The sequence below is a fragment of the Oryx dammah genome, unplaced genomic scaffold (genome assembly GCF_014754425.2).
Source record: "Oryx dammah isolate SB20612 unplaced genomic scaffold, SCBI_Odam_1.1 HiC_scaffold_23, whole genome shotgun sequence".
In the NCBI taxonomy this organism is placed as follows: Eukaryota; Metazoa; Chordata; class Mammalia; order Artiodactyla; family Bovidae; genus Oryx; species Oryx dammah.
In genome coordinates, this window is record NW_024070207.1 from 66985935 (window position 1) to 67010302 (window position 24368).

At 37.1% G+C, this 24368-nt stretch overlaps 1 protein-coding gene across 1 annotated transcript in view; it reads left to right on the forward strand.

Moving 5' to 3' along the window:
- LOC120881622 (fibronectin type III domain containing protein 3C1-like) overlaps positions 1-24368 on the forward strand; it is a 66528-nt gene that overhangs the window by 15591 nt on the left and 26569 nt on the right. Inside the window, exons 6-23 of the mRNA XM_040265316.1 lie at positions 2467-2543; positions 8749-9040; positions 9620-10480; positions 11000-11052; positions 11390-11532; positions 13061-13120; positions 13469-13607; positions 14141-14194; positions 14300-14421; positions 14506-14680; positions 15422-15508; positions 15735-15873; positions 16458-16526; positions 16932-17050; positions 17175-17280; positions 20414-20520; positions 20725-20838; positions 21841-21990. Of these exons, the coding sequence (XP_040121250.1) occupies positions 2467-2543; positions 8749-9040; positions 9620-10480; positions 11000-11052; positions 11390-11532; positions 13061-13120; positions 13469-13607; positions 14141-14194; positions 14300-14421; positions 14506-14680; positions 15422-15508; positions 15735-15873; positions 16458-16526; positions 16932-17050; positions 17175-17280; positions 20414-20520; positions 20725-20838; positions 21841-21990 (2867 nt within the window). The remainder of the gene's footprint in view (positions 1-2466; positions 2544-8748; positions 9041-9619; positions 10481-10999; positions 11053-11389; positions 11533-13060; positions 13121-13468; positions 13608-14140; positions 14195-14299; positions 14422-14505; positions 14681-15421; positions 15509-15734; positions 15874-16457; positions 16527-16931; positions 17051-17174; positions 17281-20413; positions 20521-20724; positions 20839-21840; positions 21991-24368) is intronic.

A 24368-nucleotide genomic window follows, 5' to 3' on the forward strand; every position in this document is an offset into this window, starting at 1 on the left:
AAAGACACTTACTCCTTGGAAGGAAAGTTATGACCAACCTAGATAGCATATTGAAAAGCAGAGATATTACTTTGCCAACAAAGGTCCGTCTAGTCAAGGCTATGGTTTTTCCAGTGGTCATGTATGGATGTGAGAGTTGGACTATGAAGAAAGCTGAGCACCAAAGAATTGATGCTTTTGAACTGTGGTGTTGGAGAAGACTCTTGAGAGTCCCTTGGACTGCAAGGAGATCCAACCAGTCCATCTTAAAGGAGATCAGTCCTGGGTGTTCATTGGGAGGACTGATGCTGAAGCTGAAACTGCAATACTTTGGCCACCTCATGTGAAGAGTTGACTCATTGGAAAAGACTCTGATGCTGGGAGGGATTGGGGACAGGAGGAGAAGCGGACGACAGAGGATGAGAATGCTGGATGGCATCACCGACTCGATGGACATGAGTTTGAGTGAACTCAGGGAGTTGGTGATGGACAGGGAGGCCTGGCGTGCTGTGATTCATGGGGTCGCAAAGAGTCGGACATGACTGAGTGACTGAACTGAATTGAACAACCACTGATAGTTTTAGACTATCCTCTGATAGGAGACTCGTGAGTGCTTCAGACAACTCATTCATTCATACATTCAACACGTATTTCATTAATGCCTAGCTTATTCCAGCACTAAGCTAAGTCACTTCAGTCATGTCCCACTCTTTGTGACCTTATGGATTGTAGCCCACCAGGCTCCTCTGTCCATGAGATTCTCCAGGCAAAAGTACTGGAGTGGGTTGCCATACCCTCTTCCAGGGGATCTTTCCTAACCAGGGATCGAACTTGTTTCTGCGACTCCTGCATTACAGGCAGATTGTTCACCACTGAGCCACCTAGGAAGCCCATTCCAGCACTACACTAAACATTTAAGATAGAAAAATGTATAAGAATGGGGAAATTATTTATATATAACTATTAAAAGTTTGATATCTATATACATGTGTATATAGCAAATGTGCAGCATACAGAATTATTTCAGTAGTAGTACAAAGTTAATAAATATTTACTTCATTTAAGATTTATTACTGGGGATTCCCTGGTGGCTCAGTGGTAATAAGTCTGCCTGCCAATGCTGGAGACAGGTTCGATCCCTGGCCCCAGAGGATCCCACATGCCACAGAGCAACTAAGCGCATGCACCACAACTACTGAACCTGTGCTCTAGAGCTCGTTGCTGCAACTACTGAAGTCTGCACACCCTAGACCTTGTGCTCAAGAGAAGCAACCACAATGAGAAGCCCACACACCTCAATTAGAGAGTAGTCCTTGCTTGCTACAACTAGAGAAAAGCCTGCACAGCAACAAAGACCCAGCACAGATAAAATAAATAAATAATAATAATAACTTTTTAAAAAGATTTACTATTAATTATTTCAAAGTGCAGTGATTGTTTCTGTTTTTATGCCAATTATTTTGCATCTGAAGGTGATTTAGATCTGTCTCAAAATGCTTTGAAACATCATTTAGCATTGGGTTCCATATGGCTGCTATATACAGTTTACCATAAACTCATCTTTATTATTTTCCCCCTTATTAACAGCAAATTACCATTCTAGGCCTTGAAAAAAGGCCACATATACTTTTACAACTAAGCACTAATTATAATAATTTCAGATAAACAAAAGAATGATGACATATAAATGCCTCTATTCTGTGTTGTATTTTTATTTCCTATGCAGTGTGTCTTTAAGATAGTAAGAATACCTAGTATAAATATAAGGCATCACATGAGTAGCATTGGGTCCTTTATGTTATGTTGTTCCTCCCAAATTATTTCACTTTGCTAATATTAGTTAAAAGCCTTCATGTTAAAATTGATTTAAGTTTTTTATATAATATCACTATAAAATATATTTTATGATACAGAGTAAAACTTCTATTATTCAAATACAACTATGATAGGTGAGTAAAATGGATAAGTAGAAGACAATTATGTCTATGTGCTAAGTCACTTCAGTCATGTCCGACTCTTTGCAACCTTATGGACTGTAACCCACCAGGCTCTTCTGTCCATGGGTTTCTCCAGGCAAGAATACTGGAATGGATTGCCATGCCCTCCTCCATGGGATCTTCCCAACCCAGGGATCAAACCCGTGTCTCCTATGTCTCCTACATTGGCAGGCAGATTCTTTACCACTGGAGCCACCTGAAAAGTGCAAAAACAATTATACTGGAAGTAAATACACTAGCTGTGTATTTGGCCAAAATTTTTATGATATAAATTTCACCCAATCCCCATTATGTGCCTTGGTTATTTTTCATCATTGTAATGAATTTGTATTGACTTATCTACATTCCTACCTAGTCTCCTATGTAAGTAAACAAAATACACTTTCAAAATGGCTGACTTGTTAACACTTGAAACTAGTTTTCACTGTGCAAAGTTAAATGGATTTTTTTTAATGTATTTAAAATTTTATTAATAATAATTCTCTTTTAGGACCTGCTGATGTACCTTTGATGTCACCAAGTGGTACTTTGCCACCAATATATCTTCCTGCTGGTTACATGTCTCAGGTATACTACTGTAGCTTTCTTTGGTATTTAGCACTAGGCCATCATTTAACAGTTCTTTGTACATTACTGTATGATAAGAGAAATTCTAGAATACCATTTATTTATTCAATTTATTGTTACCATGAATGCTAAAAAAGCAATTGCAGTGATGTTTAACCAAACCTCCCTAGCTCAGTTCACTTCAGTTGCTCAGTCATGTCTGACTCTTTGTGACCCCATGAACCGCAGCACTCCAGGCCTCCCTATCCATCACCAACTCCCGGAGTTTACCCAAACTCATGTCCTGTGAGCCAGAGATGCCATCCAAACATCTCATCCTCTTTCATCCCCTTCTACTTCAGCCCTCAATCTTTCCCAGCATCGGGGTCTTTTCAAGTGAGTCAGCTCTTCGCATCAGGTGGCCAAAGTATTGGAGTTTCAGCTTCAAAATCAGTCCTTCCAATGAACACCAGGGACTGATCTCCTTTAGGATGGACAGATTGGACCTACTTGCAGTCCAAGGGACTCTCAAGAGTCTTCTCCAACACCACAGTTCAAAAGTATCAATTATTCTGCACTAAGCTTTCTTTATAGTCCAACACTCACATCCATACATGACCACTGGAAAAACCATAGCCTTGATTAGACAGACCGTTCTTGGTAAAGAAATGTCTCTGCTTTTTAATATGTTGTTTAGGTTGATCATAACCTACCTTCCAAGGAGTAAGCATTTATGGATGCAACCACCATCTGCAGTGATTTTGGAGCCCCCCAAAATAAAGTCTGACACTGTTTCCATTGTTTCCCCATCTATTTCCCATGAAGTGATGGGACTAGATGCCATGATCTTCGTTTTCTGAATATTGAGCTTTAAGCCAACTTTTTCACTCTCCTCTTTCACTTTCATCAAGAGGCTCTTTAGTTCTTCTTCACTTTCTGCCATAAGGGTTGTGTCATCTGCATATCTAAGGTTATTGATATTTCTCCCAGCAATCTTGATTCCAGCTTGCGCTTCCTCCAGCCCAGCATTTCACATGATGTACTCTACATATAAGTTAAATAAGCAGGGTGACCATATACAGCCTTGACGTACTCCTTTTCCTATTTGGAACCAGTCTGTTGTTCCATATCCAGTTCTAACTGTTGCTTCCTGACCTGCATACAGGTTTCTCAGCAGGCAGGTCAGGGGGTCTGGTATTCCCATCTCTTCCAGAATTTTCCACAGTTTATTAGGATCCATACAATCAAAGGCTTTGGCATAGTCAATAAAGCAGAAATAGATGTTTTTCTGGAACTCTCTTGCTTTTTCCATGATCCAGCAGATGTTGGCAATTTGACCTCTGGTTCCTCTGCCTTTTCTAAAACCAACTTGAAAATCTGGAAGTTCACGGTTCATGTATTTCTGAAGCCTGGCTTGGAGAATTTTGAGCATTACTTTGCTAGCATGTGAGATGAATGCAATTGTGTGGTAGTTTGAGCATTCTTTGGCATTGCCCTTCTTTGGCATTAGAATGAAAACTGACCTTTTCCAGTCCTGTGGCCACTGCTGAGTTTTCCAAATTTGCTGACAGTTTGAGTGCAGAACTTTCATAGCATCATCTTTTAGGATTTGAAATAGCTCAACTGGAATTCCATCACCTCCACTAGCTTTGTTCGTAGTGATGCTTCCTAAGGCCCACTTGACTTCATATTCCAGGATGTCTGGCTCTAGGTGAGTGATCACACCATCGTGATTATCTGGGCCATGAAGATCTTTCTTGTACAGTTTTCTGTGTATTCTTGCCATCTCTTCTCAATATCTTCTGCTTCTGTTAGGTCCCTACCATTTCTGTCCTTTACTGAGCCCATTTTTGCATGAAATGTTCCCTTGGTATCTCTAATTTTCTTGAAGAGATCTCTAGCCTTTCCCATTCTATTTCTTTCCACTGGTCACTGAGGAGGGCTTTCTTATCTCTTCTTGCTATTCTTTGGAACTCTGGATTCAAATGGATATAGCTTTCCCTTTCTCCTTTGCTTTGCACTTTTCTTCTCACAGCTATTAGTAAGGCCTCCTCATACAGCCATTTTGCTTTTTTGCATTTCTTCTTCTTGGGGATGGTCTTGATCCCGGTCTCCTGTACAATGTCATGAACCTCTGTCCATAGTTCATCAGGCATTCTGTCTATCAGATCTAGTCCCTTAAATCTATTTCTCACTTCCACTGTATAATCAAAAGGCATTTGATTTAGGTCATACCTGAATGGTATAGTGGTTTTCCCAACTTTCTTCAATTTATGTCTGAATTTGGTAATAAGGAGTTCATGATCTGAGCCACTGGAGAAGGCAATGGCACCCCACTCCAGTACTCTTGCCTGGCAAATCCCATGGATGGAGGAGCCTGGTGGGCTGCTGTCCATGGGGTCGCTAAGAGTCGGACATGACTGAGCAACTTCCCTTTCACTTTTCACTTTCGTGCATTGGACAAGGAAATGGCAACCCACTCCAGTGTTCTTGCCTGGAGAATCCCAGGGACGGGGGAGCCTGCTGGGGTTGCCATCTATGGGGTCACACAGAGTCGGAAGTGACTTAGCAGCAGCAGCAGATCTGAGTCACAGTCAGTTCCCAGTCTTGTTTTTGCTGACTGTATAGAGCATCTCCATCTTTGGCTGCAAAGAATATAATCAATCTGATTTCGGTGTTGGCCATCTGGTGATGTCCATGTGTAGAGTCTTCTCTTGTGTTTTTGGAAGAGGGTGTTTGCTATGACCAGTGTGTTCTCTTGGCAGAACTCTATTAACCTTTGCCCTGCTTCATTCTGTACTCCAAGGCCAAATTTGCCTTTTACTCCAGGTGTTTCTTGACTTCCTACTTTTGCATTCCAGTCCCCTATAATGAAAAAGATATCTTTTTTGGGTGTTAGTTCTAAAAGGTCTTGTAGGTCTTCACAGAACCGTTCAACTTCAGCTTCTTCAGCGTTACTGGTCAGAGCATAGACTTGGATTACTGTGATATTGAATGGTTTGCCTTGGAAACGAACAGAGATCATTCTGTCGTTTTTGAGATTGCATCCAAGTACTGCATTTCAGACTCTTTTGTTGACTATGATGGCTACTTCATTTCTTCTAAGGGATTCTTGCACACTGTAGTAGATACAATGGTCATCTGAGTTAAATTCACCCATTCCAGTCCATCTTAGTTTGCTGATTCTTAGGATGCCGATGTTCATTCTTGCCATCTCCTGTTTGACCACTGCCAATTCGCCTTGATTCATGGACGTAACATTCAAGTTCCTATGCAATATTGCTCTTTACAGCATCGGACCTTGCTTCTATCACCAGTCACATCCACAGCTGGGTGTGGTTTTTGCTTTGGCTCCATCCCTGCATTCTTTCTAGAGTTATTTCTCCACTGGTCTGCAGTAGCATACTGTGCACCTACCGACCTGGGGAGTTCATCTTTCAGTGCCCTATCTTTTTGCCTTTTCATACTGTTTATGGGATTCTCAAGGCAAGAATACTGAAGTGGTTTGCCATTCCCTTCTCCAGTGGACCACATGCTGTCAGACCTCTCCACCATGACCCGTCTGTCTTGGGTGGCCCCACACAGCGTGGCTTAGTTTCATTGAGTTAGACAAGGCTGTGGTCCGTGTGATCAGATTGGCTAGTTGTCTGTGACTGTGGTTTCAGTCTATCTGCCCTCTGATGCCCTCTCTCAGAGCCTACAGTCTTACTTGGGTTTCTCTTACCTTGGACATGGGGACGTTGGATATCTCCTCACGGCTGCCGCTCCTGACCCTGGACGTGTGGTAGCTCCTCTCAGCCACCACTCCTGACCATGACCGCTCTCTAGACTGTCTTGTAAATAATGCCTTATTCATCTAATAAATTTGAATCTCTTCATATTCATTAATACTTCATTGTTTTTGTTTGTTTCTATATATTTTAACCAGTCTTAATTATCTATTACAATTGCTACTGTAAAGGCTTCTGACAGTTGTGGGCATTATTCCCTAAAATTACTTAGTATTTTTAGTTCAGTAATATTTCATTGTCAGTTGTCAGACTACAAGGGCACTTTTTTAAAAATTCATTTATTTATTTTATATGGAGGCTAATTACAATATTGTGGTGGGTTTTGCCATACATTGACATGAATCAACCATGGGTGTACATGTCATGTGTCCCACCATCCTGAACCACCCTCCCTCCTCCCTCCCCACCCCATTCCTCTGGGTTGTCCCAGAGCACCAGCTTTGTGTGCCCTGCTTCATGCATTGAACTTGCACTGGTCATCTATTTTACATATGGTAATATACCTTTCAATTCCATTCTCTCATATCATCCCACCCTTGCCTTTTCCCACAGAGTCCAAAAGTCTGTTCTTTACATCTATGTCTCTTTTGCTGTCTTGCATATAGGGTTGTCATTGCCATCTGTCTAAATTCCACATATATGCTTTAATATACTGTATTGGTGTTTTTCTTTCTGACTTATTTCACTCTGTATAATAGGCTCCAGTTTCATCCACCTTATTAGAACTGACTCAAATGCATTCTTTTTTATAACTGAGTAATAGTCCATTGTGTATATGTACCACAACTTGCTTATCCATTAGTCTGCCAATGAACATCTAAGTTGCTTCCATATCCTAGCTATTGTAAACAGTGCTTCAATGAACATTGGGGTACATGTGTCTCTTTCAGTTCTGGTTTCCTCGGTGTGTATGCCCAGCAGTGGGATTGCTGGGTCGTACGGCAGTTCTATTTCCAGTTTTGTTTTGTTTTTTAAGAAATCTCCACACTATTCTCCATAGTGGCTGTACTAGTTTTCATTCCCACCAACAGTGTAAGAGGGTTCCCTTTTCTCCACACCCTCTCCAGCAGTTATTGTTTGTAAACTTTTTGATGGCAGCCTACAATGGGCACTTTTTAAAACTTCCTCAAATGTTTATCAAGTACCTAAAATGGGCAGAGGGCTTTGGCTCCTATAGAGATTAATAAGATATTACATGGCCTCAGAAATTTTATAATTGAGAATATGTCTTTTTCTATTGCTTGGCTGTAGAGATCAAGAACATAGTAAAGTCAATATGTGTATGTGTGTTTAGTCACTCAGTCATGTCCGACTCTTTGCAACCCCATGGACTATAGCTCTGCAGGCTCCTCTGTCCATGGGGATTCTCCAGGCAGGAATACTGGAGTGGGTTGTCATGCCCTCCTCCAGGGGATCCTCCCAACCCAGGGATCGAACGCAGGTTTCCCACATTGCAGGTGGATTCTTTACCATCTGAGCCACCAGGGAAGCCCAAGAATACTGACTGGAGTGGTTAACCTATCCCTTCTCCAGGGGAACTTCCTTACCCAGGAATTGAACTGGGGGTCTCCTGCATTGCAGGCAGATTCTTTACCAGCTGAGCTAACAGGGAAGCCCAAAAGTCAATATAATATGGTTTAATTCTAAATGGAATTATCTATTTAGGCAATGTCTAACAAAAATATAAATGTATGTACCCTTTCATCCAGCAGTTCTACATTGTGGAATTTATCCAAAGATGTATTTTTATAAATGTGGAATAATAAATGTAACAAATAAAATGTAAAATGTAACAAATAAATAACTAATAAAAGAATTATTTGTTATAATACTGTTTGTAATCACAAAAGGCTGGAAACAACCCACAAGCCTGTCATTGGAGGACTGTTGAAGTATATCCATTTAACGAGATAATGGAGCACTAAGCAAATAAGCAGCAATGCAAAAAAAGGGGGGGGAGGGGGAAGCCCTATGTATGATATAGAAAGATCTTCAAGTTATATTTCTATGTGTAAAAAGCAAACTACAGAATGTGCAAATAATGCTACTTGTATGTAATTTAAGGAAGAAAAGCAAGAATCTGTATTCTTATTTGCTTGCAAGGCATAAAGAAATTCTGGAAGTTTTCATAAGAAACCAAGAACAGTAGTAATCTACTGGAGGGAAATAAGGTTTAGGAGGGAAACTTTTCATGTAGTTTTTATACATTATGGTTTTGAACCATGACAATATATTATCTATTGGCAAAAGTTACATTTTTAAAAAATGTACAGAAAAGGAAGAAATATCTTGCCTACCACTTGACATGGTTTTACTTCATTATTGGTGTTTGATCCTTTATGGTTTTAGAGCACAGAATAAAAATCTAAAACATAGTAGGAAAATTCTGATTTTTATGGATTCTAATATGTTTATGACTCTGTTTTCCATCTTAGGTGGTGGAAGAAAATGGGATTCGAAAAATTATCATTGTGCCTCAGACAATCGACTATGACACGACCATGTCTGCTCCTATAGAAGTATCACACCTCATAGCACCAACTTCTATGTATCCACAAGCCACTCAACTGATATATCCCACATCTCAAGGGGAATTTCTGCCACCTTACATTCAAGATCCTGTGCCACAGCAGCTGCCACCACCACCGCTGCTGCCACCACCACCATTGCCACCACCACCACCACTGCCACCACCACCAGCAGCATTTATATATCATGAGCAGCACGGTAGTATATAATATTCTTAAACAGGAGATTTTTTAGTTTGTTAAAATTAACAGCTGTGGGCAACTATTAAAATTTAAAAAGTGGAAGATATATTTCAATAAATTGCATTTCATGCATATATATTATGATGGATAATAAGAGGCATTGGTTTATGTCTTATGCAAAATGCCCATAAAAAGAATTTTCTATAAATTTTTTGTAGTTAGACATAGCATGTAATTTATGATATTTATTTTACTGACTGGATCTATAGAATCATATTGACAAATCATAAAGGAATGTTTTCATTATTAATGGCATACAGTGGTATTATAAAAGACACATTATAATCATCTTAAAACCTTAAAATTTGGAAGTAGAGTTACTCCCTAGGAAAATACTATCTGTATTTGCTCATGTTTTTCTTTCTGTATATTTCAGTACATAATAAATACACACATTAACATCTGTATTAAAGCAAAGTAGACTTTTTTAAGTAAAGCATGGTTTATGAGTGCTTTTGGTGGTTTGAAAAAGATTTAAAAGATTTTGAGATATGTAATTATTGTAATTATTAAGCAGTATTCATTATTCTTTTAGAAACCTATTCCCATGGGAGAGCAAATTATATCCAACTTGATGAAAGGGCTGGTGAAATGGAAGAACATATGAAGAAAGAAATGCAAGAAAGCCAGATTGATGGACACAAAAATAGCTGTATGATTACCAACACCTCACTGCTTTTGAACCAAGCTAATGATTTTTCCAATATTCCTGGTACTCTGAGCACTTACACTGTGGACTATGCTCCAAGCACCTTCACTGTTGACAATACTTCAAGCACCTACACTGTGGACAATAGTTCAAGCACCTGCACCTTCACTGTGGACAATACTTCCAGCACTTACACTGTACACAATGTTCCATGCACTTATACTACCAAAGACACCTTGAGTACCTGCACTGTGAACAATGCTCTGAACATTTACACTGCTGACAATACTCCCAGTACTGACACTGTTGACCACCCTCCAAGCACTTATATTACTGACAATACTCCCTTCAGTTCTTCCATTGACCATGCTTCTAATATTTCCACCACAGACACTGATCTGCACCCTTCCACCAGTGAAAATAGTGTTCAGAGCCCTTCCAGCACTAATTATGCCTCCAAGACTTCCACCTCTGACAGCACTCCCACACCACCACCTATTGACAGTACTCCAAGCTCTTCCATTCCTGACAGTGCTCCCAACCCTCCCATCTCTGAAAGTGCTCCAAGTACTTCTGCCACTGATGTTGCTCTCAATACAGCCAATGCGACCAGCACTTCCAACATTGGTAGTGCTCATGTTGAAATTAGTCATGGAAACAAATGCATCAACCCAGGAAGTGAAGACATCAAGCAGAAACCAGGTGGAAAACAAAGCAAGAGTCCATCATCAAATACTGCAGAAAAAGGTAAGGTGAGGATTTTGGTTTTGTCGCCAGTGAACAGACATCCTAATGTTAGGAGTCTCAGGGCATTTTAAATATCTAGGTGCCATTTTCTGCTTCCATTTCCGGCTGCCTTTTTTGTACCCTTACTTCCCAATTCTTAATAAAACCACAATTAGGCTGCCTTTTTAAATTATGGAGAAATGACCATCTTCATGCAAAACATGTCAGGTATCTTATATACATATCACATAATTGTTTCTAGTTATCTGCCAGTAAAACATTGAAAATTACTCTATCATCCTAAAAAGTTCACATGATTTTATTTAAATTGAGAACTTTAGTTCACCTTTTGTTAGAGTTTATTTAATGGCATACGTTTTAGACTGCTTTCTTTTTTTTTTAAACTTTTAATGTAGATTGCTAATAGGTGTTAGTAGATCTCTTGGTGATGATATATTTGTAGTTGGGTAATGGGCATCTACCTTTATCTTGTTTTTGCCAATGTAATATTTGGGGGGGGGGTTGCTTTTCTACTTTTAGAATGCAGAACAGAACATGGAAAGTCTTGCTGTTTCAGCATTGAGAAACCTGTAGTAAGTAACTAAAGAGAATATTTAAGTATTTATTTTCATTTGCTTTGTCACTGTAAAACATGAAAATTCACTGATATTCTTCCCTAGCACAATTTTAATTAGAAGCCTTTACCTGGATATAATTTCATAATCTTCTTTAGCTGTTAAGTACATAAAAATCCAGAGTGGCATTGTTAAAGATAATATTAATAGTTCATTGTTTAGTCACAGTATTTAAGCAACTAATATGAAAAGAATGATATACTTAGCATCAAACAAGGTTTATGGAAAGATTACACCATAAATTACAAATTATAATTTTTAAGTATCCTACTTGAATTCTTGTTATTTGTTTTAGGTTTCTGATATTCAGACAAGTTCTGCTGTTATTTCATGGAAGACACATGGTTCTGAGAAATGCAATCATACTAAATCTCCTGTAACATTTGAATTAGCAATATCTAACAGTGGTAAAAATGGAAAATATATAAATGTATATACGTAAGTCTCTTTTTAATCATCTCTCGTTTCTCATAATTCAATTCAAATATGCTCTCTAAACCTTAGCTTATACCTAAGCTAAGTACTAAAGATTTTTCTGCAGGTTTTTTTTTCAAGCTTTGGGTGTAATTTTCTACAGAAATAGTTTTATAAGTGGTGGTAGGCTGCCGGGTCAGTTCACAAAATTCATTGAATCATAGGTATTTTAGAGCTGAAGGGAACCTTAGATATCAACTGCTCCATTCTCTTCAGTTTACAGATGTCTTATATGACAAGTTTAGACTTGGGGAAGAAAAGATTTCCTCTAATTCTCCCTTCTCTTTTTTCACTTAAGGAAGCATGATGGTAGGCCTTTGTGTACACAAGGGAAGAATTTGCATTGCAATGGAAATATAAGACTCGAGCTTTCCAGGGAATTTCATTACAGGAGCTCATTATAATGCAGAACTATGGTAGCATAAGGAGAAGGAAATGGCAACCCACTCCAGTCTTCTCACCTGGAAAATCCCTTAGACAGAGGAGTCTGATGGGCTACAGTTCATGGGCTCGCAAAGAGTCAGATATGACTGAGCAACTGAGCACTCAGCACATGATAGCAGGAGAATGAGTTTAGGAAAGTGCTTAGAAGATAGAACCAGGACTAGAGAGAATACAATGGAGGACACAGTAAGAGCATTGCTAGAATTTGTCATCTTAATTCAGAGACTCAAAGTGAAAATTTAAATGTAATTATGTAAAGTTTTATTTCTTTTATAATTAACAACTAGAAATTTTAATTTAAAAATTATAATACACAATCTTCTATATTTAGTAGAGTGATGAAAAGATGTAAAATGTGATGAAAAGCTATGTATAAAATTAAGTTTTGCATGAATTTACATAAGAGTCTTTTTCTGATATTATGTATTCCACAAAAGTCATTGTTTTCTATAAAAATATACTTTGTCTATTCCTCTTATCACCCTACAACCTTGAGAGACCTTCACTTAGAAGCATAGGTCTTTGCTTAGAAGTAATAATCTTTTAGCTCTTTTCAGGGGCTATTTCAGGGTTTAGAAGCTCAGGAAGCTCCTTGAGGTGGTAGAGTACACCAAAGTACTTATGAGTATTTGCTTAGGAAGATGTAGCTATAGGAGCACAGCCACTCTATCCACTGTAGCAGATAGGTGGCCACCCCCAAAAGACTGCTCTGTGTGAACAAATAAATTGCATGATGCATGGTGTCTTTGAGGCTTTTCATATGAACATTATTTAAAATAAGCTAAAGACAAATCTGTATTATTACAGTGTGAAGAAGCTGTAGCAATAAAATAAAATTCCACTTCCTAAGGGTATATTAACTTGGCATGCAAATAAAGAATTTTGAATTATTAATATCACATATTTTGCATTCTTATGAAATCTGTTAAAATTATCTAAACTTCAAGGGGAATTGTGCTTCGTTATCAGTTGAATATATAAGATTAAGATTGTTACTTAGCTTTTAAATGTGTGTGAGATCTGTTATAATCAAAGGTTATCTCCACAGCGGTGATGAATTTACATTTACTCTACTTGATCTACAGCTATTCAAGGTGTATTTTGTAAGGTAAGTACTCCACCCTACACAATCTCCCTCCATCATATAGCCAGTCCCACTCCTGAGTCTGTATCAGTTCACTACCTATGATTCCTATAGTCAGCCTTGCTACTTGCTAACAGAGTGGTCTTTCGTTCAAGTTTCAAAACAAGCCCCTACAAATCCAGCATTAGTTCACAGTCTTTCATTTAAAACAGGTAAGAGGGTGGTTTATTTGCAAGGATACAGCTTTGTTCAATTGGAAATTTTTTTATAATTAGCTCCTAAGAAATGTATCTGGAAACTCAAGTATGCAATTTAGTACATATGTTAGGATAAATATTTGAATGCTTACAACAATTGTCATTACATTTTTAGAATTACAGCTGTAAGAGGCTCAGCACACAGAACTGTGTCTAAAGTGGTTAGCTTCATAACTCCAGGTTGCAAACCAGACCCTCCACTTGCACCCAAACTGATTAACCGATCCAAGAGCAGCCTGAATTTACAGTGGAAAGTAAGGATTTTATTGCCAAAAGTACCTCAAAATGTTTTTTAATTTAAAAACATTCTTTCTACTTTGTCTTGAATGTTAAATATGAAATTTTGCATGCTTCATCTGACCTATTTCCCTAGCACTTTTCCATCTCCATAATCATCTTTCTCTTTCTGTCTATATAGAGCATCAAGTAAATGATAAATGTCAATCAGAATTTCAATAACTAATGAAAGTTGAAATGTCAATTTCTATAACCTAAATACATTTGTAATTGTGGCTACCAATAAGTCTTCCTCTCAATTTACTTTGAGTACTAACTTTCTTCCTTGCATAAAATTTAGGAAGCACAACAAAACATAAAATTTGGCATGTCCTATAGACTGTAAAAAGTACATTTTAACTTTAATATCCGAATTACTTCAAAAATAAAATGCAAACAGATTACTTTTACAGTGATTTCTTTTACTTTAGTCGTGTATACGTGTGTGGGGGTGGGTGGGTATACTGTGTGAAAATAGCTCATCATAATTTTATCTTTCTGATATTTTTAGGGTTCCAATAGTAATGGTTCCAAAATAAACAGCTTCCTTTTGGAATGGGATGAGGTAAGCAGTTTTACTTTTTTAAAGCACTTATTTGTAAATTATTAATATTATGATTTTTATTTGAAATATTTTATAATGTTCTAATATTTTATGTATATTATTAAGGGCAAAGGTGAAGACTTCAAAAGTTGCTATATAGGTACCATGAAACAGCACAAGATCCTTAAACTGAATGCTTCTACAAAATATTCATTCAGATTAGCTGCAAAAAATAAGTTCGGCTTGAGGTACATTGAACTACTACAATATTTAAAAGTCTATACTTCAATAAAAGCTTGAAACTAATCTTTCCATCTTCATTTATTTTTCAGTGATTTCAGTGAAATAGCAGTCTTCCACACATCAGGAACTATGCCTCCAACACCTTCACCCCCTAAGCTGAAAGAAGCGGGAATCTGTAATTTGTCACTAGAATGGTGTGCCCCAACTAACACAAATCCAAATGACAGTCTTACTTATGTACTAGAAATGGAGGAAGCAAGATTGGTAAGTTTTTCTTTCATATCCTTTAATCTTCAACTTCAATCTTAGGTATATTTTATATGCATTTTACTCTGAAAAAAAATAAGATTTTATTAATTTAATTAACTTACTTTGAGCAAAGTACATGATTCCTGAGTCTCAGTGTTCTGGATGGGAGCAGTGTAGAGCCAAGGTTAAGCAAGCCTATACAGGAAGATCTTAAGGTACTCAAGTTCCTACAAATAAGTTAGAAGCAGCAACAGCCATAACAACAAAACAGCAACTCAGAGAAGTGTGTTAGTTCTTCAACTTTGCGCCTATCCTGGACAAACTTGCATGGTCACACAGCTCTGCTACATACTTCACCAGGGCAAGCCATTTCCTCATCTCCCTGAATCTTTGATGTGGGTGGAAGGCAAATTGTTTCATTCCGTTCGGAACTTTCAAGTCTATACTGAATAGACTAGTCAACTTAAAAAGCAACTGTAACTTTTATGTTATGTATATTTTACCACATTTTAAATAAAATAACTAATTAGATTTTTGTGTAAGTAATATGTTAAGTGCCTTCATATGCATTATCTCGTTACATCCTGAAAAAAGGAGCCCTTTAAAGTAGAAATTATCTCTATTTTTTTAATACAGAGAAACTGAATTTCAGAGTCTAAGGGGCTTTCTCAGGACCACCCAGATGGAAAATAAGTTGAAGTTGGAACTTGAACCCAGGCCTGTCTCATTCCTAAATCCATTGTCTTTCATTTCCAGGGGTTGGGTTTTAAACCTCAATACAATGGAGAAGATCTTTCATGCACTGTAAGAAACCTTCAGAGAAGTACTACATACAAGTTCAGGGTATGTGGATATAATTTATAACTTGTATCATATTTTAATATAAAAGTATACACTTCACTAAAGATAAAAAATGAGTGTCTTTGGGGGTTGAAATGAAACCTTTTTGTATTTAGTTCTCAGAAATTTTCAAGTAACTTGCTTTACAGTGTTATTTGCAAACTGCACATTTTCAAATCACACATTTATTTCCAATGGTCAACCAAAGTATTCTCTTTTACTCAAGCAGATCTTTGCGTGCAATACAGAAGGAATAAGCAACCCTAGTAGAGAAGTAAAATATGCTACCTGTCCAGATAAGCCTGGATCCCCTAAAAAACCATATATAAAGGGAAAGATCCATGCACACAGAGTAAAAATTGGATGGGGTAAGTAATGTTTTTCTATTTTAAATATTAACTATTGAGAAAAAAATCTTCCTCTAATTGCCCTCAACTTTACAAAGTAGTCTCTTAATCATTTGTATGTTAAATATTTTACCATATAAATGTTCCATTATAAACTATGTTCTTTTTTCTAGTTCTCTATTGCTATCTCATTCATTCATATATGAACAAATTACTGAACTTTATATGGGCCTTTAAAATTATGGTTATTACAAGTAAGATATATCTAATATAGACACTGTAATTAGGACACGCTGATGATAAATATCAACTTGACAGGATATTATACAAATTATTTTGCCTCTAAACTGGAAAAATCCACTTTAAGATACATAAGAGCATTTCAGTCTCTTCCAAAGAACTTTAAAATGTTACTAAAGTAACATTCTAACAATGTAATTTGATTATGTTCTTATGATCTTTATTAATATCTGAATATTAATATCCTGTTAAGTTTCATGTTTGTATTTTTCTTCCATGAAAAATCTTAATTTATGAGATAACATTACAATGAAAGACTTTTAAGTTTACTTAAGAATAATTTTAATTTTATTTCTCTTTTTCAGAACCACCCGAAGATAATGGTGGGACAAACATTTCAAGTTACAGTTTAGAAGTTAGGGAGAATTTGGATGGTAAGGCATCATGATTTTTTAACGTTTCATTCTGAAATAATTTTCGACTTTCCTAGAAGCTGCAAAAAATAGTATAGAGAATTCCCATGTGCAACCTTCACTTAGCTTCTTCTAATATTAATATCTTAGTGCAATATCATAGAGCAATTATCAAATCCAGAAAATTGCCACTGGTATAATACTATTAACTAAACCCCAGAACTTACTTGGATTTCTCCAGTTTTTGATAACAAATCATATTTACTAACTGATCTAGTATGATTTTATGGTTAATTCTATGGGGAATATAATTAATTACTGTAAATAGGTGATTGGATAGTAGTTAACTTCCAAAATGGTATATACATGAGATAAGATTTATAAGCTACCTATAATAATTGGACAAATTTACTTCTATCCCTTCAGTGAATTTCTGGAACATAATCTACAATGGAACCACAAGGGAATTTCTATACAATCACCTGCAACCTGGTACTACATATAATTTAAGAGTCTTTTGCACTTCACCTATAGGCCATAGCCAGGTGAGAAAAGAGAGAAAGAAAAGTTTTTAAATTGAGTATTGAAATGAATTGTATAATATTACTAAACGTTTTACAAAACTAAACTTGAATTCAGTAGCCATAAGGTGCTTTGTATTTTTCTTAGCCTTCAGATATATTGACTGTTCAGACACCTAATCTTTCTCCTGCATCTTGCCGTCCTCCACCCTTGAATGGTAAAGTGCAGTCCAAAGAAACCAACATCCAACGCAGTAAGGCTTCTTCTGTGATTTGAATTACTGACTTAAATTTCCTGTTTTGTAACTTCTGATTTTTATATTGATATATTCAGTTGGCCAAAAAGTTTCTTTGGTTTTAAGTAAAAATTAAAGACACATTTTTCATTTTTACCAATAACTTAATTGAACAAGAGGTTCACCGTTTTCTTCCACTGCCTTCTGCCATTTTTCAGGCCACTTCATAACTCCATCTTCCCAAAACTTTCTTTTTGAGCAAAAGACTGTTCCAGGTGCCTTTTACAGTATTCCAGGGAATTGAAAATTTTTTCCATTAAGAGAATTTTATAAACACTGAAATAAATGGAAATCTGAAGGTGAAATATCTGGTAAATATAGCAGATGAATTAGGACTTCCCAGACAAGCTGTAACTGTTTTTGCCTGGTCATCAAAAAACATGCAGTCTTGTGTCATACTGATGGAAGATTATATGTTTTCTGTTGATTAATTCCGGTGCTTTTCATCAAGTGTGGGTTTTAGTTGGTCTAATTGGGAGCAGTACTTATAGGAATTAATCGTTTGGCTTGCCAGAGGAGCTCATAATACAGGACTCCCTTCCAATCCCACCATGTACACAACATCACCTTCTTTGGATGAAGACGCCTTTGGTGTGGTTGATGGTGGTTCATTTCACTTACCTCATGATCTCTTCCATTCCACGTTATTGTACAGTATCCACTTTTCATCACCCATCACAATCTGTTTTTAAAACAGAGTGTTTTCATTATGTTTAAATACAGAATCACGTGAGGAATTATGATCAAGGTTTTTTTCACTTAACTTTTGTGGACCCCAAACATCAAAGTGATTAACATAACCAAGCTGGTGTGAATGATTTTCAAAACTTGATTTGGATATTTGGAGTATGTCAGCTATCTACCACAAAGTATAACATTGATTGTTCTCAATTAATATTTCAATTTGATCCTTATCAACTCCAGCTGATCTACCAACTATGGAGCATCATTGAGGAAGAAATCTCAAACAAGAAACTTCACAAACCACTTTTGATATGTTCAATCAGCCACAGCATCTTCTCCATATACTTCACAAATCTTTTTTGGTGTTTTTACCTTTTTTGAAATAATAAATCATAATGTGCTGAAATGTTGCTTTTTTCTTCCATCTTCACATTAAAATAGCTACAAAAACTCACCAATTTCATTAAGTCTTTTTAAATGCATGCTGATATGATAGCTGTTACAATACAAGCTTACAAAATTGTTTTCAATGAAGTTAAAAGCAACTAAGCTCTTGTTGAAGCTGGTTTTAGAAAAGGCAGAGGAACCAGAGATCAAATTGCCAACATCCGATGGATCATCGAAAAAGCAAGAGAGTTCCAGAAAACATCTATTTCTGCTTTATTGACTATGCCAAAGCCTTTGACTATGTGGATCACAATAAAATGTGCAAAATTCTGAAAGAAATGGGAATACCAGACCACCTGACCTGCCTGCTGAGAAACCTGTATGCAGGTCAGGAAGCAACAGTTAGAACTGGATATGGAACAACAGACTGGTTCCAAATAGGAAAAGGAGTACGTCAAGGCTGTATATTGTCACCCTGCTTATTTAACTTATATGCAGAGTACATCATGAGAAACGCTGGGCTGGAAGAAGCACAAGCTGGAATCAAGATTGCCAGGAGAAATATCAATCACCTCAGATATGCAGATGACACCACCCTTATGGCAGAAAGTGAAGAGGAACAAAAAAGCCTCTTGATGAAAGTGAAAGAGGAGAGTGATAAAGTTGGCTTAAAGCTCAACATTCAGAAAACGAAGATCATGGCATCTGGTCCCATCACTTCATGGGAAATAAATGGGGAAACAGTGGAAACAGTGTCAGACTTTATTTTGGGGGGCTCCAAAATCACTACAGATGGTGATTGCAGTGATGAAATTAAAAGACGCTTACTCTTTGGAAGGAAAGTTATGACCAACCTAGATAGCATATTCAAAAGCAGAGACATTACTTTGCCAACAAAGGTCCGTCTAGTCAAGGTTATGGTTTTTCCTGTGGTCATGTATGGATGTGAGAGTTGGACTGTGAAGAAAGCTGAGTGCCGAGGAATTTGCTTTTGAACTGTGGTGTTGGAGAAGACTCTTGAGAGTCCCTTGGACTGCAAGGAGATCCAACCAGTCCATCTTAAAGGAGATCAGTCCTGGGTGTTCTTTGGAAGGAATGATGCTAAAGCTGAAACTCCAGTACTTTGGTCACCTCATGCAAAGAGTTGACTCATTTGAAAAGATTCTGATGCTGGGAGGGATTGGGGGCAGGAGGAGAAGGGGACGACAGAGGATGAGATGGCTGGATGGAATCACCGACTCGATGGACATGAGTTTGAGTGAACTCCGGGAGTTGGTGATGGACAGGGAGGCCTGGCGTACTGCGATTCATGGGGTCACAAAGAGTCAGACACAACTGAGCGATTGAACTGAACTGAACTGAACTGAAGCCCTACTAGAGCCATCTTACAGAAAATAAATGAGCATTTTGGCCAACTCAATATTAAATCTATTAAAACAGAATAAATGGTTTTATATTGGTGTAAAATCAAATAATGTCTAGAAAGTTATTTCTTGGTAATTAAGATCAGAAAATATTTAAATGTCTGGGAATTTAAAAGTTAACTAACACAAATTGGTATAATTTGAACTTTTTGTTACTTTAGCATAAAGTATCTGTTATATGTTTAACATATCTTCTTAAATTATATTGTGTTTTTAAGTAACATCCTTAAAATTTGCAATTTTTAAGTTAATTTTGTATATTTTTCAGATAGTAGGAAGTTGCTAAATAACACAGGGAGCCTAGTCTGGCACTCTGTGATGACCCAGAGAGATGGAATGAGGGGAAAGGAGAGAGGGGAGAGAGCGGAAAGGCATACATATGGGTGTATATATATACATATATGTACATGCATAATTATGCTGAAGCCTGTCATGCTGCAGTCCATGGGGTCGTAAAGAGTTGGACATGACTTGGCAACTGAAAAACACATAATTATGACTGATTTGCATTGTTGTGTGGCAGAAATCAAGACAAAATTGTAGTTTTTCATCCATTAAAAAAGAAAAAATTTTTTTTAAATTGCATATTTTTACAGACAATTCTCCTACAAAAGGAAACTCTGAAGCACTTACAAATGTCAAAAAGGCAAATGGTAACCAAGATGATGCACAAGAGCACTCTGGCTCAGAAGTGAGAGGCACAGTGAGTAAATTCATTCCTAGAGAATTCAGTTTCTGGTTAAAAGCAACAAATAAATCTGGGGAAACTAAATTGTTCAGCTAACCATTTGTAGTTCATTTCACTTTGGATGAATACATGCTTCTGCTTCTTATCAAGGTGGGGAGTAAACATACCTGCACAATCATTTATATGTCTGCTTCTTTGTTTGTTTGTGTTTATTTGTAGTCTGGATCTCATTCGGTGACATGTGAAACTGCTCCAGTCCCAAGCCCTCCTACTCAATGTGGTATACCTGTGCTAACCTGCAAGAGTCCAACCTGTGTTGTTGTTAGTTGGGAAGTACGTTATCAGTTTATTAATTTTGGTGATATAAAAGCACAATAATTGGTTTAGAAATTGCTTTTAAAGTCTATAACTTCCTAAGGATTCAGAGTCTAGATTAGGGTTCCATAAATCTTGGACCATGGTTTTAGAACACACCTAAGACCTGTTGCTAGTGCTATTAGAAAGGCTAAGGCTATGGTAATCCTGCTTTCCAAATCTTATATTTTTGAAGGAAAATAAATTTAGAAAACCAAAGAGACGATCAATATGCAACCAATTGAATTTTTAAAACTAAAATAAGAGATAGTAAAATTAAATATATTTATAGTTTTTTTAAAGTTTCATTGGGAAACCTCTGGTAGTTTTTTTGCATATACCCACAGTATGACACATAAGAAATGTGACTGTGAAGTAATGAAGTTTTTTTTTTTAATGTACATCCATTTGAATATCTTCCCCTTCAAACTAATCAACCTCAAAAAGAATTGGCCTAGTTATCAAGCCCTCTAGGTATCTTTGATTTTTTTCTTCCCTTTTTCCCAAATTCTAGCAGAGAATTTTTAGCATTAACAAAAAATCTTTAGTCTGATAATAATAAATGATGACTTATAATGAAAGAGAATGTAAAAATATAAAGAGAGAGATATGAATCACTTTACTGTATACCTGAAATGACACATTATAAATCAACTATATTACAATAAATTTTTTTTTAAATAATAATAAGTGATTGATCTGTTCACACCCCTGTATAAAAGCCAGACAGTACTGGGCTTTGTGTTTGATCCCACTAGTATGTTGGATTATCCAATCATTTCTCTTAATTTTATTTGAGCCATTTAATGTTAATTATAGTGTTCAACATTATGTTTATTTATGTACTTGTCTATATTTCATTCCATTTAATAGATTATAGGCTTTGACACTGAAAGGATCATATTGTTACTTTCCATAGTATTGAGTATAGTGACTCTTTATAGAAAGAGCTAAATTTTTTGTTTTTGTTGCATTTTTCAGATTCCTGTATGTAATGTTGCTGAAATCACTGATTACAGACTAGAGTGGGGACAAACTGAAGATTCAATGCACTTGATTTACACTGGCCCTTGTTTGAGCTATGAAGTTAAAGGTCTCATTCCTGCCACTATGTATTTTTGCAGAGTTCAGGTAATCCTAACAGTTTTTCCAATGTAAGCAAAGTATTAAGCTATGCTATTCACATTCATAATATACCATTTCCAGTGTAAAGACCAGAAGGGTAGCACAGACTTCCAAATCTTAAATATTCATCATATCCAGCAACAACATTCTGGGTTCCTTTACCTTGCTTTTAAAGCCTCACATAATCTGGTACCTACTTTCTCTTTTTAAATTTATTTATTTTTTAATTGAAGGATAATTGCTTTACATAATTTTGTTGTTTTCTTTCAAACATTAACATGATGGCACCTACTTTCTATTCCAACTTGATCTGACATTATTTTCTCTTCAGTTCTATATTTCCCAAATTTCCCTGAACTCACTTGAAATGCTTTTATAAAACACTGAATTCTGAACCTCCACTCAGACCTACTGAATCAAATTTTTTAATCCAGAGATCTACTAATCTGTATGTTATAGTAGCACCCAAAGTGATAATTATCGTTAATTAGGAAAAACTGCACAAACCATACCAAACAAGTCTACTGCCACCCCAAGTATGTTTTGTACATTTGTTCATATTGGTTGTTTGCCTATCTTGTTCCATAAAGCCAAGCTTTTGCATGAATGCTTCCCTGAATATCTTAGGTAGAAGTGATCCCTTCATCTTCTACTAGAATTAGAAAATTTATAAGTTTGGGGAAACAGCCTACATTTAGAATTACCTGATATGTTGTCCATATAGTGTTAAGCCATCAAATCCTAGGAACCCTAATACTGGTACCTGAGCTGCATGTTCCAGATGGCCTTGCATAACTGGAAGTTGGGGGGGGGGGTTTAACTATTTTTTTAGAAAAGAATCCTTTGTAATATTTTTGGATACTCTTATTTTTGTATTATAAAAATGCTCTCACAATATATATTTATTAGACAGCCACCACAATAGTTCAAAGAATAGGGGAGTTTATGAACATTAAGGTTGCTGTAGTGGGTCAGACATTAATTGTGAGATGTTAATTAATTTAAAAGATATTAGAGAGGTAAAAATCAATGGACTAGCTTCTAGCTAAGACAGAGTACCCCCATAATTCCCAGGTCTTCCCTCTTACAACCAAAAAATCCTGAGCATAATACAACAAGCAGACATAGGAAAACTCTGAATGGTGGAAAGAAAGAAAAATGTGGAAGGAAAAAAATCCTGGGGAACTCACAACTTGAATAACACAGTGGTGAGCCCCTGGACTTCCTTATCATCTATCATATAGCCCAAAAAGGGTGTGAGAGAAGTCTCCAACTCAAAATTTCCAAAAGGGACAGACAGAACAAAAACTCCAAGAAAAGCCTGTTCCACCTCAGCCCCAGCATAATGACTGGCAATAGGGTGGCCTAACAAAAGAAAATATTGTTCATAATACCCACTTTACTCCACCCAAACATCAACAGAAAAATTACACATATCCTTATCCTTCCCCACCCCTGAAATTTCAACAGGCCAAGTAGGAAGCTGACTATCCAATTTACCCCAGAAGCAAGCAACATACTCTAATTTCCCTAGCCAGAGGTATCAGTTTTGGCAGGACCAAGCAGGTAATTAACTTCCATCCTCTGCCTGACAGAAGCAGGCAGTACTCTGCTTCCATTCCCCTGCTAACTGGTGTCAGTATGGCCAAGCAGGGAGTTTCCAGTCTTCCACACCTCTCTCATGGAAGCAGGCAGCAGCTCTCTAATTCCCCTGTAAGGGTAGTGTTGGCAAGTTCAGCCTCCACCCCCACCCAGCAGCAATGTACTGAACAAAGTGGTATGATTCAGGCTAGTTAGCTCTCTACTTTCCTCCTGCCCCTGTGTCAGTGAGACCCAGAGTGAAGCTCAACTTACATGTGCACCTACTGGCCCTGAGACTGAAAGACAATATGGGAAGCAGAGCTAGTCAGCACTCAGGCCCACCCGCCTTCACCTGCTGTCAGTAGGTTCCAGTGGAGAGCTCAGTCTCCATATCTTCTCAGCCATTAGAGAGGGATCTAGGTGTTGAGAAAGTTATGCTATTTGGTGCCTCATTCTCCCCATTCTCTTCCCTTGGTGTCATTAAGACCCAGCTTGTAGCCAAGTTTACACTTCCACCCTTAATAAATAGAGGTGTTAGTCCTGCACTTCCCTTCTCCATGGTATCGGCACAACCCGGTGAGGAGTTGAGTTTATACCCACACTCAGAGACAGTGATGCATTATAAATAGTTGCCCTATTTTTGCTGGAAAGAAATCAAAGGAGCCTAGACAAGAACTGAACTTCCACCCTACCCAACTTTTACACTATACCTCTGGAGGGAAAAAGTCTACTAAATTCAGTTCAATTCAGTTGCTCAGTCATGTCTGACTCTTTGCAACCCCATGGACTGCAACATGCCAGGC